The sequence below is a fragment of the Lonchura striata genome, chromosome 16 (assembly GCF_046129695.1).
Source record: "Lonchura striata isolate bLonStr1 chromosome 16, bLonStr1.mat, whole genome shotgun sequence".
In the NCBI taxonomy this organism is placed as follows: Eukaryota; Metazoa; Chordata; class Aves; order Passeriformes; family Estrildidae; genus Lonchura; species Lonchura striata.
In genome coordinates, this window is record NC_134618.1 from 15,428,786 (window position 1) to 15,447,138 (window position 18,353).

The window sequence follows — 18,353 nt, forward strand, 5'->3', positions numbered from 1 at the left end:
ACCCCGGGCTGAGCTCCCAGCTTTGCTGCCAGCCCCTTCCCTGACCTTGGGCAAGTCTCCTCTGTCCCTCCAGGTGCTATTGTGCACTGATCATAACATCAGTCTTTCTTAGAGCACAGAGGGTGGTGAGGATTAATGTATGGTGAGAAAGTGCTCACAAATCCAGATGAAAGGCATTACAGGAGTGCAAACTATTCAAGGTTATTATTATTACCTGGATCGCAGTGTTATTTCTTTGACCTCACATGGTGCTAAAACATTTATTTCTAAGGATAAACAGCCCCTGCCCAATTACACAATGCTTTTGGGTTTTAACTGCAGGCCACTAAGTGAGATAATTGCCTTGTATTCATACTATATGTTCTCACAGTTACTTGGCAATACATCTCTGAGATTGTTCTGGTAGAAAGAACACACCACCCCCTGCCACAGCCCGTTTCTGTGCTTTCTTATGTGTCAAAATGCTTCATTATCCCCTGCCCGCCCTCGCCCTTGAGCTGAACACCTCATTCCCCACATGGCACTGGTGCTGAGGAGGTTCACACAAAGCCCTGGGTCCGTGGGGCTGGCAGGGGCTTATCTGTGCCCAGCACTGCTGGGGCTGTGCAACCCTCCAGGCAGGCTCCCCACGAGGAGGAGCACACAGGCAGCTCCCCAGGAGCTTTTCCAATGTAATCTCTGCCTCTAAACCTGCACAGGTCAATGAACATGACCACCAGAGAGGTGATTTCTATGTGTTTATGTTCAGAGAGGTGCTCAGGGACAGGTCTGTGTGTTGTGCTGCACAGCATCACCCTGGGCATCTCCTGTGCCTTCGCTGAGCTCTCAAATCAGGAATCAGCTCCTTGGTACCTAATTGGAGCTATTTTTTGCTGGAGGTTTGTGCAGCCACCTCACTGTTCAGGGTGGGATCACAGCAGCAAAAAGCCATTCAGGGCACTCTGCAAGGTGCCCCAGAATGCCTGGAACCTGACCTGGGCTGGAGCACCACCTCTGCTTCACCCCAGAGAGTTATCAGCTTCTCCAGGCCCAGCAACAGACTTTGGTCAAGTCAGATTGACTTGAAATCTTGGTCAGTGCTGGAAGAAATGTCACGGGGGTATGAGGCAGATGGGCTCAGACAGGCAAAGCAGCCTCTCCACAACCTCAGCCTTGAGATAAGCCCAGCCCTCACCACTGTGTTTTTTGGGAAACAGGGCAGAAAAGGAGGGTGCTGAAGTGATGCTGAAGTGATGCCTGAATCCCAGTGAGGGCACAGCATGGAGAGAGGGCAGCAGGGATGGCTCTGCCAGTGAGAGGGGCCACATCCAGCTGCTGCAAACAGCATCTGGAGCCGGAGCTGCCGTGCTGGAGATGGGGTGGCACAGCCAGGCTGCTGGAGAAGGGTGACTCACGCAGCTCCCACTGCACCATTTAGCCCACACTAGAGAGATAAAGTGTTCTGCAGCTGCTCCGAAGCCCAAATGTGCTGTAAGGAAGGAATTCAAAAGGAAGCCCTGTGCCCTGCCTGGTTCAGCTGTCACTGCTGTAGAAAAACCCACAAAGGGTCAAATCCAGCTCCAGTAATTTTTGAAGTGACTGTTGTCAGAGGTTCTTTCAAAACTTCTCTTGAGCTCAGATGTCGACAGCGAGAAGAAGCTGAATTCCCTTCCTTGCCAAAGCAGTGCAGCCCTTTGCTATCCTTGCTCCTCCTGCAGCACCAGGCCAGCGCTAAAATCCTGCATGGATCTTGGAAGTACCAATACCTGAGAGAGTCCTGAGCAAGAGAATATCCCACATGAGATCCTCAGAGGCCTGCAGACCCGTTGTCTTCCCCTTGGCTGGGACACAAACCACGCTGAGGGACATTGTCCATTAAGAGTTTGCTGATTTGGACTCAAGGGGCTTGTGTGGAGTGGAGAAGCTCTTAGCAGTCCAAGGATGGATCCTCTGTGGGGCTCCAGTGCTGCAGAGGTCCTGAGCCAGCCTGGCTGCACTGGCATGTGCTCCTGGCATGTCCCCACCGTGACTCAGCTCTGCCCTGGTGCCTGTCATGCCTGGCTAGCAGAGAGGGCTGCTCCTCGCCGTGTCAGTCCAGGGCAGTGGTGGCAGGGAGGATGGAGCAGAAATGCCTTATATGGACCACGAGCACCCACCTCTCCCCTGCCTCGGGGGATCCAGATGTGAGGGGCAGGGCCCTCTCACCTCTTACGCTGAGCCTGACTCACTTGTTTGCTTTTTCCCAGCGGTTCAAGTCCAGTGGATCCTCCTGGTTGGATGAATCAGGCTTTACGTCAACAACTCCAGATCTGGCTGAACTTCAGGAGCATTCAAGCAGCTCTTGCTGATGGGTTCTCCTGTGCCTGGCCTTTCTGGAAATGTCTCCACAGGCACAACATCACTTCAGGGGCTGATTTTGGAGGATGCTGGTGCCTGGTAGCTGAGGGACAGGGGTGTGACAGGGGGCCAGGAGTGAGGCTGCACACGGAGGGTGAGGGCACATGTTTAGGAGTGCTGAGATCTATTTCTGGCAGCAGGATTTCGGCCAACTCAACACATTTCTTTGCAACTCCACTTGAAACCAGGAAGGCTTATTACATCCCTCTCTTCTTCCTAGCGACTCCACAGGAGCTAATTGAATTTGGTTTGTAAAGCACTTGCAAAAGCACAGCCTAAATGAGGTGTCAAAGCTGGGGCTGTGATTATTTCAGCCAGCAGGAGCTGCCCCTTTCCTTGGATATTTATTGTTCCTGTCTCTACTTTATTTTTATGAATTCCACACATACTGGCATGTTTTCAAAGTCAACAATGCTAACAGAATTACGCTGTAAATGTGAAAGCAGGCACAGTGGAAAATGCCTTCTGCCATAAAGCGGGAGATAAAAGGATCTGTCAACGAACATCAGGTTTATTGCAGAGGGGAGAGCAAACAACATCCTGCTTCAGCACGTGTGATGAGCAGGTGGTGCTCGGAGTAGGGCTGCTGGACAGCTCACACTCGCTGTGCCAATGCCACTTGTGAGGTCTTGAATTTGGGGTCCCTTTTCTGGAGGGAAAGAGTTCCTTTTTGGGCTGGCAGGTGAGCAGCTGTACTCCAAACCTCCAGGCTCGATGCTGGAGGTGATGGGATTTGCTGTATAAAACCACTGTGGCTCTGTGGTAAGAGCAGGATTGGGTCCTGCTTTGGTATCATAATGACAAATCTAACAGCCCTGAAGGCAAGGACGAGGAAAGTCCTACAGGACTGTGCCCTAGCAAGAGATCCCTGCAAGGATTAAATGCACTTTCTGGTAAAGCTGCTGGATTTTCAGTGCTTACCTAGGAACGTCCCGGTGAATCCCAGTGCTAAGAAGCTGGAGATGACAAACAAGGTCCCTACAGCCGAGATGGCCAAGCCTGAGTAGTAGGTCCAGTGGCAGTCCCAGCCCTCCAGCTTCGGCTGGCTCTTCATGGCTTCTGTGAAGCTGTTGGGAGACAACAAGGGCTGTTAAAAGCACCAACTCATAATTAACACCACTCACGTCTCCCTGGGGGATTTGGAGCTTCGGGAAGCTGTTGAGGAGGTCCCCTCTTCAGATTCCTTTTTCCACTTGGGCCTACTCAACCTCCCAACGGGAGAAGCAATCAGCTGAAGATTGTGAGGAGCCAGGGCTTGATCTGGGGCAGCTATTTCTACTCACAACCTTTGCTCGCTCCTGGAAATACCAGTCCCACTGACTTGTGATATCAAATGCTTTGTCTTATCCACCAAATCCCAGTTTTCATGCTGACTGAGATCTCTGGGACAGACGCCCTTGCAAATGCTGGAGGCTGCGATGCCTCGGCACAGCGCACGAAGGGCTGGGAACAATTGGCTGGATTATCTCGTGCTCCCACCCCCGTTCCCCTCCATCAAAATATTTTGCAGTGTTCATGTGTTAGCCACGTGCCCAGGAGTGATTCACGGCTGGAGCCTGACAGTCAGGGGGAGGATTGGAACGGCGAGAGGAAAATCCCAGAGACGAGGCGTTCTCGCACTATTCCTCTGCTCCAGGCTGGGGCAGGCATCTCGGGTCTGACCTTCCAAATCCTCATTTATGATTGGAATAATGGTGACCCCTCCCTTCAGCTCCCTGAGCTCTGCCCAGGGCAGGGCTCGGCAGCCCAGCATCGCGCAGGGCTCCCACACGAACGCACGATGACAAAGGAGACAAAGCTGTGATTAAAAAAACACCATTAATAAAGCGAGAGGAGAGAACAGGCCCGCAGAGCTCCACACGGTGTTTCTCCACATGTTGTTGACACATGAGGTAGGAAACTTTGAGCCTTTTTTTAATGAGCACCCTGGAGGCTAAAATTCAAGTGGAATAACAGCTCTCCTGTGCCTCTGGCCACCATTGTCTGTCAGAGCCAGGAGAGTTATTCCTGCCCACAGTCCTGGGCTCCTCAGCTGCAAAGTGCTTCCATGATGCAACCTGCAGGGCTTGGGATAGCTTTTTTTCCCTGGTGTCCATCTCCCCTAAGCTCTGCAAACCTCTGGATTTTCCCTGTTGCTCAGATAAAAGCCAAGAGAGACAGTGCTGCCTACATGGCTGAAGGCCAGGCAGCTGGAAACACATCTTTCAAAGGCTTGATGGCAAGTTCATGCACCGAGCAAGCTCAGGATAATACTTAAACTCTGTGGTTTAGGAACCTGGATGATATCCTTTGTTCACTTTGAGCTTGCTCCCACTAGGCTTTCTATTGTTGAGGAGTTTTTAGGACCCCAGAACAAGACATTTAATCATCAGTTTGGATTGGAGCAAGAAAACAAAACATGGAATAAATGTAATATGCTCAGAAGTGAGCGAAACCACAGCATCTGGGTGATCTACACTCTGGAAATTACAGGGAAATTCCTTTTCCCAGGAGCCAAGCACAGACAGAGGAACATCAGTGTGGCCCCAGGTGATGTAGGCACAGTCCCCAGGGCTGGCCCTCCTCCAGTGCCCAGCAGAGCTCCCTGTGCTCACCAAGCTCACACTGCCTTAGCTCAAAATCATTTCCGATGGGAAGTCACAAATCTGCTGCACCGTGATGCAGCAGCAGCTGCACAACCCTTTGCATCATCTCCGTGGTGTTTATTTTTAAATGGCACAAGTCTCCTCTACGAGGAAGCCAAAATATCCCTGTCCCTGCTACCAGCACTGCCTGGGTTTGGGAGGAAAGCAATCCCCCTGAAGGGATGTGCCTTTCTGCTGAAAAATCCTGGCCTGGCAGTGCACTCAAAACACATCCCTGACATCCCTGGGGATGCTCTGCAGCTCCTTCCTCACACAAAAGAGGATGTGCCTTTCACAGCATGAGGGTTTGACTCCACATCTGGCCAGGGCCTATCCAGAGGGCACCATTTTACAGCAATTAGCTGATCACCAGGAAGGTAAATCTGGACACCAATGCTGTGCTGGAACCCACTTGGATCCCAGGCACTGGCAAAGAGATAGCAAAGCAGAAAGAGGTAAAGCAAGAGCAAAGGCCTCAGAGCCTGCTTCTTGCTCTGGATGAGCTGGATTCACACTCTCCCACATCCTCAGGGATGCTGATGACCTGACTTGGTGTCAGAACGTGAACAAAAGTGGCTTCAAGAAAATGAACTGGTTGGCTGGGAATCGGTACTGGAAGTTTTGCAACCAGCACATGGCTTGGTTTGTTTTGGCTAAGCTGTCTCTCCTGCTCCAGATGATCCCATCCTTCCCTTCCATGCTCGGATAGGCCTGCATTAGTTATTCTCATCAGCATGTCTTGCTCAGCTCCCCGCTGTTTGGCTTACAGCTAGGGAGGGAGGTGTTTGCACGGAGATAATGGACTGCCTTTCCCTCTAGGAATGGTTTATATCTTCCTAAACACACTCTCTATTTGCATTAAACATGATGCGCTCAGGAGTTTTCAGAATTAGTAAATAAACCTTTTAAGCATTTATGATGCTGGGCCGTGACAAGCAGCACGGAGTCATTAATTATTCCAACATCCACGATGGTGAGGGAGCCTCCCTGGCCGTGTTTCGCCCTCCTTGGCAGGGAAGGACAAGGTTTTGGGCATTTCCCTTGCTAGGGAGCCAGTCTCCTGAAATATGACATATTTCAGTCTGTCATGAAACCAATCCCTTCCTCCATGTGCCTCCGAGTCACGTTGGTGACAGCATTTATTTCAGGCTCACGACAAGGCAGCGGCGCAGCTCAGCATCCAAGAGGGCAGCAATTAGAGCCAGGCTTTGTCCCAGTACCTGGAACTGCATTCTGTGCCAAGCAGAGCGATTGCCATGGTGAAGAGCATCCAGCCCTCCTCCAGCACAGGGGAGGGTGGCAAAGCTCAGACCTACTTTGGTCACATCCCTGGCAGCTGTCATGAGGATGGCTGTCCCCATGGAGGGGCTTAGAAGATGCCCCCAGCTTTTGCAAAGGGAAAATGGAGTAATTTGGGGGGCTTCCCCTGACATCTCCCCACACTTGCCAGATTGAACCATGATGCTGGAGGCACACATTCTCCACCAGCTGGGAAAAGCCCAAATCCTTCAACTCTGCTCTGGCCAAACTGGCAGATTTGTCTAATTCCTGGCAGGATAGGAGCAGCCAAGGTGGTAGGCATTGTTCTGCTCACCCTTCCCAAAACCAGACAGGTGTTTGCTCAGACACTCAGAAGTCTTATCAGTACTCCATGAGAATCCAGAATGGTTTGGGTTTGAAGGGACCTTAAAGCTCATCCTGTTCCAAACCCCTGACATGGGCAGGGACACCTTCCACTATCCCAGGCTGCTCCAAGCCCCACCCAACCTGGCCTTGGATGCTTCCAGGGATGGGAAAGCCACAGCTTCTCTGGGCAACCTATGTTTCCTCATAAAACATTTCCTCATAAAAAATGTCAGCCTTTTATCTAGCCTGAATCTCTCCTCTTTCTGTCTGCCATATAATATACCACATGAACTGGAAAACCACTCAAAGTGGCTCTGCACTGTGGGGATGGACATGTCAGGCCAGTGGGTTCACAGGAAGAAAGTGGGAGTGAGGGAAATGGGCAGCAGATCCTCTGGCTGGGACAGGACAGGACGTGCAGCCAGGTTTGCACATCAGGTGCTGATTTATTCAACCAGAAAACTTAACAAGTCACACTCCGAAACAAATCCCCAAAGGCCACATGGAGCAGGAAGAAAACATAGAAAAAATGCACTAAAAGAGAAGCTGAGGTTTCTAGGTCTTGCTGGGAGCATCTCCCAGTGGCCCCCACCAAGTGTATTTTGTCATCCCTCTCCTCCAAAGGAGGACAAAGATCTCGTCCAGCAAACTGGGTCGCTGCAGGGAGCAGCCCAGCAGTGCTCCCTCACTGATCCCAAAAACCAGCCTGGAAACTGGGGCTGATAAGCACAATTGGAGCAGAATTGGGCCAGGGGCCAGCAGGCAGCAAGGAAGCAGCAGTGGTACAGGCAACCAGGGTTTCGGTGACAACAGCCACCACTGCAAGGTGCCACAGTCACCGTGTGGAACATCGGGCTGTCCCCCATGCTGGAGGTTTTGTTCTTCTTGGCTAAAGGAGGCAACAGGGATAAAAACCATCCGGTGGTGCCCAGCAGCACAAGCTGCAACAAAAGATCTTGTTCATTAGAAAACAGCAACCTCAACAACACTGAAATCATCCTGCCAATACCCCTGGCAATTGTCAGCCCGGTCATCATCCTCACAGCTTCTTTTGCCAATAATGACTTTGCTTTTCTGACAGCACTGGGGTGTGTGTGTTATTTAGGTCAGCTGGGGGCTGTGGCAGCTTCTCCCCCTGCCTTACATATGAGCTGTGAGGTTTCCTCATCTGGATGCCGTGGGCAGGAGGTGCTGTTGGCTCCCTGGGGCTTTTCCTGAACAGACATCAGATATTTCTGGCACTGTGGCTCAGAGGGGGCACCAGGTCTGACAGGCCACGCTCGATTCCCATCATCAGCCTTGGTCACTTCTGCACACAGGGCCCTGTGGTTCTGGGATCTATGCCATTTACAGCACACTCATTCATGGTGCCAGCTCACAAAATTACACAGGGCTGAGCATAGGTGAGAGGCATTACCTGGAAATGACAAAAAAACCCTTTTCTGTGCAAAATCCCGTCCCAGGGCGGATTTATTTTCTTGGAAGCACCAGCTCCAAGTGAGAAATCCACACAGGAGGCAATATCCAGCGTGTGGTATCAATGCAGGACCTGATGCCAGCCTGCAGCACGAGGCCACTGAGCCACTGCCAGTGGCACTGGCTGGCACAGCCTCTGTGGGACTCACTCTGAGACACCCCAACAGCTGCAGCCCCCCAGTCAAGGTGTGCACTTGGGTGTTGCATTTAAGCCCAGGCCAACATCCCAAAACCCATCAGAAGGGAGGCTCAGAACCTCCCTGTGCACCTGCCCAAGGGTGGGGAGTGTGCCAGGGTGTGCCAAAGGCAGTGCAGGGGGGTTTTGGAGGAGTGCCAGTGGCTAATTGTGAATAAACTGATGCAGGGAAAGATACCAACAACGTGGTGAGGGAGGAGAGAGAGATACTGGATGCCAGTTTGGAGGACAGTGAAGGTTGTCACGTCCCATGTCACATAGATAACAGCCACAAACTGCATGCAGTTCAAAAGTTCAGGAGTTGTTTTCACAGATTAAAACCTCGGTGATGGAAGTTCCTTGCTTCTTGCAGAAAGAAACTGTTGTAATGAAAATAATCATTGCACCAAAGCAATTAAGGATGCTTGTCTTGTGCACTTGACTAAGCAGGTCCCCCCTGGTCACAGGTCAATCTGGATTGCAAGCCAAGTCTGATAATGAAGCTGAGAGCTGGGAAGCATCTAATTGCTTAATTGAGCACAAAGACATCCCTCTTCTTACATGCAAGGGATCCTTTTGGAGCCAAGCTGGCATGAGAGCATCAGGGTGCTGGGCTGAGGAAGGATCCCAGCACAGACCCTGCGTGGGATGGGTGGTGAAGCAGCCACACATCCTGGCTCCCAGGTGCTGTCAGCTAAAATGCCAACCCACTCCCAAAGTTCTGTCTGCTCTGCCCTCCTCTAATCCGCCTCCAGCTCAGAGCCTTTCAAAAATTCAGCTGCAAAAAGGAAGGAGGCTTTTAAAACCAAAAGAAACATCCCCTGGGCTCCTCATCGCTCCCTGGCAGCCCCCACCCACGTAACAAGTCCCCAGAGCAGGAAAAGAGGAGTTTTAAAGGCTGGATTACAGCACTGGAGGTGGAGGGACCCCTGAGGCTGCCTTTTTGCTCACTATCAGCAGCCCTCATGCTTTGCACAAGCCACCCTGGCCACCGTGCCAGGCACAGCCGTGCCAAGGGATGGTCTCCAAGAGGCTGAGGAGCAGAAAATCTGCTCAGAGAATAAAATAAAGGGTAAAGCAAAATAGCAAGAGCAGGTTAGACATGTCTCTCCCAGCATCACTGCTCACTGACATGACAGTGACTGTGTCATACAAAGCCTCTCTGGTCACAGGAACCCCGGGCTGGACCTGGCTGGTACCATCCTGCAAGGGGAAGGGGCAGGATGAGTCCTTGCCAAGCAGCAAAAGCTCTCCAGGCTGGAGCAATAAGCCTTGGGCAACCCTGGAGGGCTCACTGAGCTGGGAATGGAGGCAGAGAGGCTCCCAGGTGTGTTTTGGGGTGACTCCAGCAGCTGCTGCTCTGATGATCACCCTGGAACCACCCAATCCCTCCCACAGTTAAGGACTTGCCTTGCCAGAAGAGCCTCCGAAGCCTGCTAGCCATCACTCAGGCCAACTTTAGCACCAAGGAAAGGGGAGGGAATAACCCAACCACGTGGAAACATCTGAGCAAAATAAACTTTGCACTGCAATAATTTGAAAGGCTTTGGTCCATCAGGATGGGCTCTCATCTGTTTTCTGCTGGGGCTGAGCTGCCTCATCTTCTACAGCCTCTGCTCCAAACCCGAGGTCCACAGGGGGCTTTTCCAGCCCCTAGATCCACCTTGCTGTTTCCTTCAGGGCCCAAATCTTGGACTGCACAGGCAGAGCCAAACTCAGTGAGTCCCACAGTCCCCACAGAGCAGAGCCAGCCCTGGTGGGGCTCTGAGGGCTCTGCAGGGGCAAAGTGTGACGCAGTGCCAGGACACACGAGGCCACTCTGGCTCTCCCAGCAGTTCCCTCTCAGTGCCTTGCTGTGACCCACCAGCCTGGCTGACCCAGGAGCCAGCAGGACCACTGGAAATGAAGATTGTCCCTCCACCAGCTGTGTTTTTAATTAAAGGCAAGGACAAGGTTTTGCATTGCTTCCCAGACAACAAGTGACTATGTAATTTGTGCAAGAGACTGTCGAGACATTCTCCAGCAAAATCCAATCCTGCTGTGTCACTAAGACATCAGCAGCACACACATATGCCCTCTGCATTCGATTATAGCCTTGTTCACTGCAAGCTTTCTTTAGTTTCTGCCATCAGCAGTGGCTGGGACAAACACAGAAGGGCAAGGGCAGGTCCTGGTGTCATTTCCAGGAAAGCAGAGCTCTTAAATACATGTGCAAATTCCAACCTGAGAACTCTTCGCTTGGGAAATTACCCAGAGTACTAAACAACCCATTAGCTGTGACCCTGGTATAATTGAATCTGGGAATTTAGTGAGTCTGCCTCTCCTAACAGCAGTGGAGATAAAGCCAACCAGATCACAGATAAATTGCTGGCACTGAGGAAATCTTCTGCAGTAAAACCTCTCAGCTGCACTGGGAACTTAAAGGACATATTCCCGTGGAGTATGGTGTATCAGTCATACAATACCATTAGCTAGCACAGGTAGTGTTTAGAGATAGCAGATAAGAGTTTCAAGTGAATGATTGTTAAGTGTACAGGTAATCCTGCTCTTCTGCACAGGAAACTGCGGCTTCTTAAAAGCAGCTTTATTTTTGTTTATGATTTTTACAAGAAGATTTTAAAATTCTGCTGTTACATATGATCCACCCTGTGTAAACAGCCCTGCCACCTGGGCTGCTCACAGGAGAGAGGAAACATCCCCAGGGAGCAGAGCAAGGTAACCTGTGACACTTAACAACCAGTGAAACTGATGGGTTTGCCATGCTGCTGCATCCCTCACCTTTATTACAAATCCTGGAATAAATCTGCTGCTGGCTGAAGTTATCCAACCATGGAAAAGCAATACGCTGGGGCTGGATTTAACAGTGCTGAGCAAATGTCCCTCTTTCCCCTCACTCTGGAGGGGCATTTTTTGCATGGATATATAGCAGCAGGGTGAGCTCCTTACCAGTGGCTCCGCACACAGTTCAGCACCAGGATCACGGCACCCAGGCAGTAACAGGCAGCACGGGGAGAGCCGAAGACTTGGCTGAGTGCTTGTGTTTTGTGCTCCCATCTGGCTACCTGGAGAGACAAGGGAAAACAAAGTGGGTGGTTGGGGTGCCTGGAACACGCTGCCCCAGGAGCACAAATCCCACAGCCTTGGCCTGACACGCTCAGAACACTTTGTCTGGGTGCTGCAAGAAACAAGTGGAGGCCACTGATGGGACATGGCTGAATCAAGCCTGGGGATGGGAGCTCTTTCTCCCACCTGTGCCAGACCCTGCTTGCATTGCATGTGTCCTTGCACACGAGATCAGCCAGCAGCATCAAAAAAAAGAGGCTCAAACGGGCTCAACAGGCTCAAATAAAAAGAGAAAAAAACAAACCAGAAAATATCCTACACATCAGTTTTATGAAATACAAGGCTTAGACCTGTCACCAACAAGGCTGAGAGCATTGCTAAGGCTGTCCCCTGACCACCAAAAACATGAGGCCCCTGCCATGGATCCTAATATTGCTCTCCTGAAAGGAAAACAGATCCCTGAGCAGGGGATGCAACACGGGGATGCTCAGCTCTCGTTTTCTGGGCTGTAGCATCTCCCACGATGAGTCTCAGGGACCACACCTGCCAGGAACAACCCCTCCCTCTGCACACCCAAAAAAGTTTGCAAGCCCTCCCCTCAAGCTTCCCCAAGACAATATCTGCCAGCTTTGCCCAGGGAACTGGTTCCACTTTAACCAGCTCAGCCTTCATTAGCACTCAGCAATTGTAGCCATTCAGGTTTAGTCTGCCCTCCTCACCCACCCCAGCCTGGCAGGGACAGCCCAGGACTCACACAGCCACAGAGCATCCCTGGGGAGGTGTTAGCATCCTTCACAGCACACTTTTCCCTGGTTCCCATGTTCAGCTCCCTGTTCTGCAGATGCTGATGGGCCCTTCCCAAATCGCCCCACAGATGAGGAGGTGCCCTCTCACCCTGGGGAGCTGCTGCACGCAGGTGTTTGGAGCTGCTCCCAAAATCTGCAGGACCAGATCCACCCCAGTCACCAAACCCAGGCCTGGCACTCCCAGCTGATAAAAATCCTTACAGCTACTTTATTCTCTACCTTTCTTGCATCCCTCGGAAAGCTGCTGCTATATTTATCGCCTCTCTCAGGCTCCACTTTCAGGCACCAAGCTGGAGGTTAAGATCAGACATCAGACCTGAAATTCCAGCCAAGGAGAGAGAGCACACCTGGGCAATGAAGCAGGAAGTGGGAGTCAGCAGAACATCTCGGCACCAATTTGCTCCTCAGACACGGCTGGCACTTGATTAGCTTCAAATGTGCTTCACTCCCTCGCACAGAGCCTGGGCATCTTTCGGGGGCACCTGCAACCCAGCTCTTCATCTACTCTGAATGTATTTGGTAATTTATTGGCTCAATTTGAGCAGAAAAAGGCAGCTTTTCAGGTCTCGCTTTCTTCCCAGGCTGTTGCAGAAGCACAAGATGCTGCTGGTGGAGGGGGACTGCTGGCTTCAGGAGGGGGGAACGATGAAAACCTCTGATAAGCAGGGGCACTGATTTCACATGCTGAGAGCTGATTCAATTAGTTATGCAATGATTGCTCTGAAATTACAAATCCACTCATGACAGAGAGAGCTGCTTCACTGCCTTTTTCTGGCTGGTATAAATAGTTTGTATTCTAAATTGAATTTAAAACACCGTGCGTCACGCTGCTGCTAAAATCGGAGCTGCTGTTTGAGTGCTGAGAAAGTGGAAAAAGAAATATAAGGTGCATTACCACCTTTGGAAAGTAAAAAGAAGTGACCATACAGGTGACTTGAGTCACAGATGGAAAAATGCAGCCACGTGCCAATTATCTGTACCAGCTTCCTAATTCCCTGGAAATTATTCTGGCAGTGTTTGCACGGATGGCAGCTCCGGGCTTGCTCAGGGAGCTCTGAAGAGCATCTCAGCAGCAGCAGAGCTGGAGGAAAAGGAGAAGGCAGAGCCTCTGGGATCAGAGGGAAGAGCTGGTGTGCTTCTGGGAGCCAGGGAGGCGGTCACTGTAATTACCCTCACCTTTAGAAAGGCACATCTGGGCAGCAATTCCGGGATGAGAGGCTGTGATCCCGAGCCCTTCAGGCAGCAGCTGGGATCACTCCCAGCACAGCCCAGTCTGTGCTGCACCACACAGCTGGGACTGAGATGCCAACTCTTATTTAGCTGTCAGAGCCTTCAGATGGGACCCCAGGCTCCTTTTCAAGCCCACACAGGAGCCATCCCAAGCAAAGCTGGGAGCCAGCACAGGGCTGGAAGCGGCGGCACCCACCGGGCCCTGCGGCGATATTTCAGTAACAATTAATTAGTTCCGGTTCTGGTTCTATTGCTTGAACAACTAATTAGTTCCGGCTTGGTTCTAATTTTCTAATTTTAGTCATTTTGAGCTAATATTAGCGCTCGATCGACCCACAGCTACGCAGCTGCCTTAAAGGCTTTATAAAATCATGAGCCGACGTGTTATTCTTTACTGTGTGATGGATGCAAAATGCTTCCAGCATCTTCCACGGCCATGTGTGGGACAGAGCAGGACAGACCAGAAGTTTCCCAGGAGGCTACACCCATTCCTGGTGTGCTGTTTGCCCTCCCAGCTAAGGTGGGCACTGTGCTGACCATGGGCAAGCCCCATGTCAGGGCTGTGTGTCCTGGAAAAGGAGAGAGAAGAGCATTTTTATTTTTCTTCCAACTCCATGTTTGGAAGTGGAGTTAATACAAAGTTTCCTGATTTACCCAAGGGTCAAAGCAATAGAAAAAATTCCTTTTCCAAAGCTCCTAGCACTCTGCTTTCACTTTAGGATACTTGGTGAGGGCTGCAAGTAATTTTTTTAATGTTTCCCCCAATGCTCGTTATTGAAATAAATCAACAAACGGATGTGGCTGCAAAGCCAGGGATGCTCTTGGGTCCCATGTTCTGCCTTTGGCAGGCCATTCTGGGGGCAGGCTCAGCTGGCTGATGTTCCCAGGGAATTGCTTCCTTCTAGACGTAAATTTGGGGCTGATTTCTACGTAACCGATCCAAGACATCTCCCCAACCACTCGGGCAAGTGCGTAAACAAAAATGAAAGCGCAGGCACACATCCCCAGTGCCTGCCCTGATGAAAAATGGAAATGCTCTCCGTTTCCTTCTCCTTTTTTTGGGTAGGCAAACCACGAGCCACCTCGAGAAAGGCCACAAATAACCATTCAAAAAGCAATTTCATCTCACGAAGCTGCCTCCGCAGTGATCAACGGGAAATGCTCTTTCCAGCTCTGTGTGCATGGCAGACCATGGCCTCTCATTAATATTTAGTATTTGTTTGAAGGAAATTGATTCTTTTTGTCTGCCATCCAGGGAAGCTGCCTTCTGAACACACTACATTTTAATTGCTCAGTCCCAGCTCTGAATTAGAGCTTTTGTGCTGTTTCATGTGACTCCACTGCTATATCTGGCTTGCCCCAGAGATGGGCAAGGAAACCAGATAGCCCAAAGGCTCAGGACAAAGGGACACCTTGCATCTTTATGCAAATCAGTCAGTTTATGTCCTCACATTGCCCCATCACCATGGTAGCCAAAGAAAAACGTGCAGGGACTGGAGAATTTAACCCTGTGGCACTCCTGGGAGCCTGGGATGGATTAGCAGCTCCTTTCAAATCAAGGGAAACTGAGGCACGGGAGAATTGAGGTGAAAGTCTGCTTCCCAGCTCTCCAGGGAGAAAGGTAGTGGGGCTCTGTCTACATCTTGCAAAATCCCATCATTCACCTGGGGAGATGCCCTGCACATTTCTTTCCCTGGACAAACTGTTGGCATGGAAATATTCAGTGTCCAAGTCTGGGATGGAGAAAAGATGACAATAAACAGGATGTCCTCCCTTCACACACCCATCTCACAGTATTTGACAGCATGAAGGATTTTCCCTATCCTATGGGGTCTAGGAAACCTGCTGAGGGGTTCATAAGTCAGAAATTCCATGAAAAGTGCAGAGGAAGAACAATGAGCTCTCCAGGGTACATCTGAGCCCCAGTCCCAAGAGGATGCAAGTTCATAGGGCAAACCCTGGATATGTGGGTGATCCAGCCCCAACTCAATAAAAACCTTCAGACAAAACTGACCCGAGCAAATTTATTTTCATAGAATCATGGAGTGGTTTGGGTTGGAAGGGACCTTAAACTCATCTCATTCCACCCCCTGCCATGGGCAGCAACACCTTCCACTATCCCAGCCTGCTCCAACCTGGCCTTGGACATTCCCAGGGATGGGGCAGCCACAGCTTCTCTGGGCAACCTGAGCCAGGGCCTCACCATCCTTATAGTAAGGAATTTCTTTCAACAAAATAAATTTCTCCTTCAGTCTGATCTCTCCCAGGCCAGCCATGGGGTAAGTTCTCCTCATGGGGTGCTAGGGCAGGAAAATCACTGACTTTGGGCTTAGGTGGTTCCATGTGAGCATCTCCCACTGGGAAAGACATGCCCCAGCTGGCTCCTGACCTGCTGAAAGAGCACAAAACCTGATATTACCCTTATTTCACCCACAGAGACCAGAGGCATCGACCTGTTCCTGTTACGAAAAATCCATTTTTCCCTTTCTGATCCCCTGTAATCCCTCATTAAAGCATAAGGACATTCTCTGCTCTCTGTCACTGCTTGGATGCTGGAAAACAACCCTGCTCACAGCCATTACATTTATCTAAAGACAGGTAGGAAAAATATATACCTGAGCACCCAGGGCCTGGCTGTGGTGCTCCCAGGAGCAGGCAGGGAAGCAGAGCTGGCTGGAATGGAAATGCAAGCACTGGGGCTGGCTGACCTTTGCCAAATGCCAGAGGAGCCAGCCTTTCTGGCTGTCCCAAGTGGCTGTGGAGGAAATGAGTGTGGCCTGACCTTATCCCTCCTAACTCAGTGCTTGAGCCCTGCTGCAGCCAGCAGCGCTCGGTGCAGTGCCAAAGGGGAGCACCAATGGCTCCAGGTGAACATGGTGGCCAGGCTGAAAGCCTGCATCACTTGGACTGAGTTTGTCCCTTCTAGGTGAGGAAAATTCTGTGTTTCCAAGAAGCTGCAAAGCTTAGGAGAGACGGGAGGGGAAACTGCAGGGCTGCTCCTGGGGAGGATCGTGCATGGCCACCCCATGGGATGTGTGGGGGCTGTTCCTGCAGCTCACCAGGACAGCACTGAGCCCCTGGCACCACCCGAGGCTGGCATGTGCCCATGTGCAGCCACATCAGCCCACCCCAGCACCAGGCACAAGCTTTCCAAAGGCATGTGCAGAAAATGCCCCGGGGACCTGCGTGCCACTGGCAGCAGGAACATGATTAGCAGGAGCTCTGGGCAGCGAAGGCAGGAGGAAAAGAACAGAACAAACCACGGTTTTAATTTGTACAAGCTGGTAATTATAGTTGCTATCTGTCTGAAATCTCTATTGAGTTTATTTAAATATGTTCTCCGTGAAGGCCATTCAGACAGGAATTATCAAGGTGTTGCAGCAGAGGAGATAATGCCATGCAGTTTTCAACAGATCAAGGGCTGATTAGGAGGAATTAATTAGCTGCTTAAACAGTCCTTGACTCGCTGCAGCAATTAGCCATCACCTCCCTGCAGTCACATTCCAGGCACAGCGGTGCTGCCATACAAAGCACAAAACTCCTTCCCTGTGTGCTGGTGGGAGCACCAGGCCAGCCCTGGGTGGGCACATGGCCCTGGGAGGGTGTCCTCAACCCACCAGAGCCCCAAAGCCACCCCGTGGGGACTCCCATGTGCCCACCCAGTGCCCATGGCTGGTCGGTGATTCCCGACATGGGGAAGATTTGGGTGTCTTCCCTCCTCCAGCCTATAGCACGCCAGTCCCTCAGGCATTCCAGACCCACCACCTCTTCTGTGCTAAGACCCACCACCTCTCAGCTGTGCTCCTCCACTGGGCCAGCAGATCATCCAGCAGCCTTTATCCCACTTCCATCACCTGCTGTCCCTTTGGTGGGGTGGGAGCAACACCCCTCACCTCTGCAAGCACTAAGCCATGGAAAGCTGGCACTGCAGGGCTGGAGGCTGAGCCACCCTCACTGGATACTGCCCAGGAGGAGAAGCTGGCACTTGGGGTGACCAGGAGAACACCATGAGGCTCTGAGCCCCTCACTTCCAGCATCCCAGTGGGCTCCACTTTGTTTAGCTGCTTCCTGCCTGAGCTAGGAAAAACTGCTGGCAGCTTTGGACTACCTGATGCGGAGACTGAGTTACTTCTCTGAAGGTTTCTCAACTCACAGGCTCTCAATTACAGTGAGCCATCAGATGGTAATACAGCCTGAAAGCTTTTTAGCAAATTATTAAAGCCTTGTGAAGTTCCCCCACCAAGTACTGGAGCAGCAGCTTCCAGCTCATGCAATTAAAACATTGAACTGATATGAGAAGAGACAAGCACTGTCTTAGTGGTTTCATGTGAGCTGTGAGGCAAACCAGGCTGTGCCCATGGAGCTTGTAAAGGCTTTTTCATGGTAATAATCCAAGAAAAGATGCACCCAGAGATGGTTTGATGGCAAGCAACAGGCGCTGGGGACAACAGGTGACAGTCTGTGCCCATGGATGCAGAGCATGGCAGGGACTGTGGCAGAGCCTGGAGACTCCAAGCACCCTGGTCTGAGGGCTGCCAAGTGTCCCAAGAGATGGGGACAGGCTGGCTCATCCAGATCCCCCCAGCAAGCCACACCAGTTATGTTTTTCCCCTTTCCCATTCCCTCACTGGTGTGATGGCAGTAAGAGCTGTCAGCGAGCCACAGCTGAGCAGCACAGCTCAGCTCCTCCATGTCTGCCAAGGGCTTTCAGTTTGGAAAGGAAGGCGTCGATTTGACGCAAGGAGGATTTTTCCATTGCCTTTCACTGGCTCTGGATGGGGGGTTTGTTGTTTGTTCCAGCCAAAAGAAACAGGAGAGGGATTTTGGAGAGACAAGGCGATGTGTGGCCTGGCTGTGCAAAGACACTGAGGTGAGGAACAGCCAGCTGGAACACTGGGGCTGCACACCCAGGTGACAAAGAGCTGCACAGAGGGAAAAAACACATCTTTGCGGGCTCTCACAGTGGAACATGGGGTT

At 51.3% G+C, this 18,353-nt stretch overlaps 1 protein-coding gene across 2 annotated transcripts in view; it reads right to left on the minus strand.

Moving 5' to 3' along the window:
- PEMT (phosphatidylethanolamine N-methyltransferase) overlaps nt 1-18,353 on the minus strand; it is a 41,966-nt gene that overhangs the window by 8,204 nt on the left and 15,409 nt on the right. For both annotated transcript variants that reach the window (XM_021549958.2, XM_021549951.3), the window contains exons 3-4: nt 11,224-11,339; nt 3,298-3,443 (exon numbers count right to left, since the gene is read on the minus strand). In XM_021549958.2, the coding sequence (XP_021405633.1) occupies nt 3,298-3,443; nt 11,224-11,339 (262 nt within the window). The remainder of the gene's footprint in view (nt 1-3,297; nt 3,444-11,223; nt 11,340-18,353) is intronic.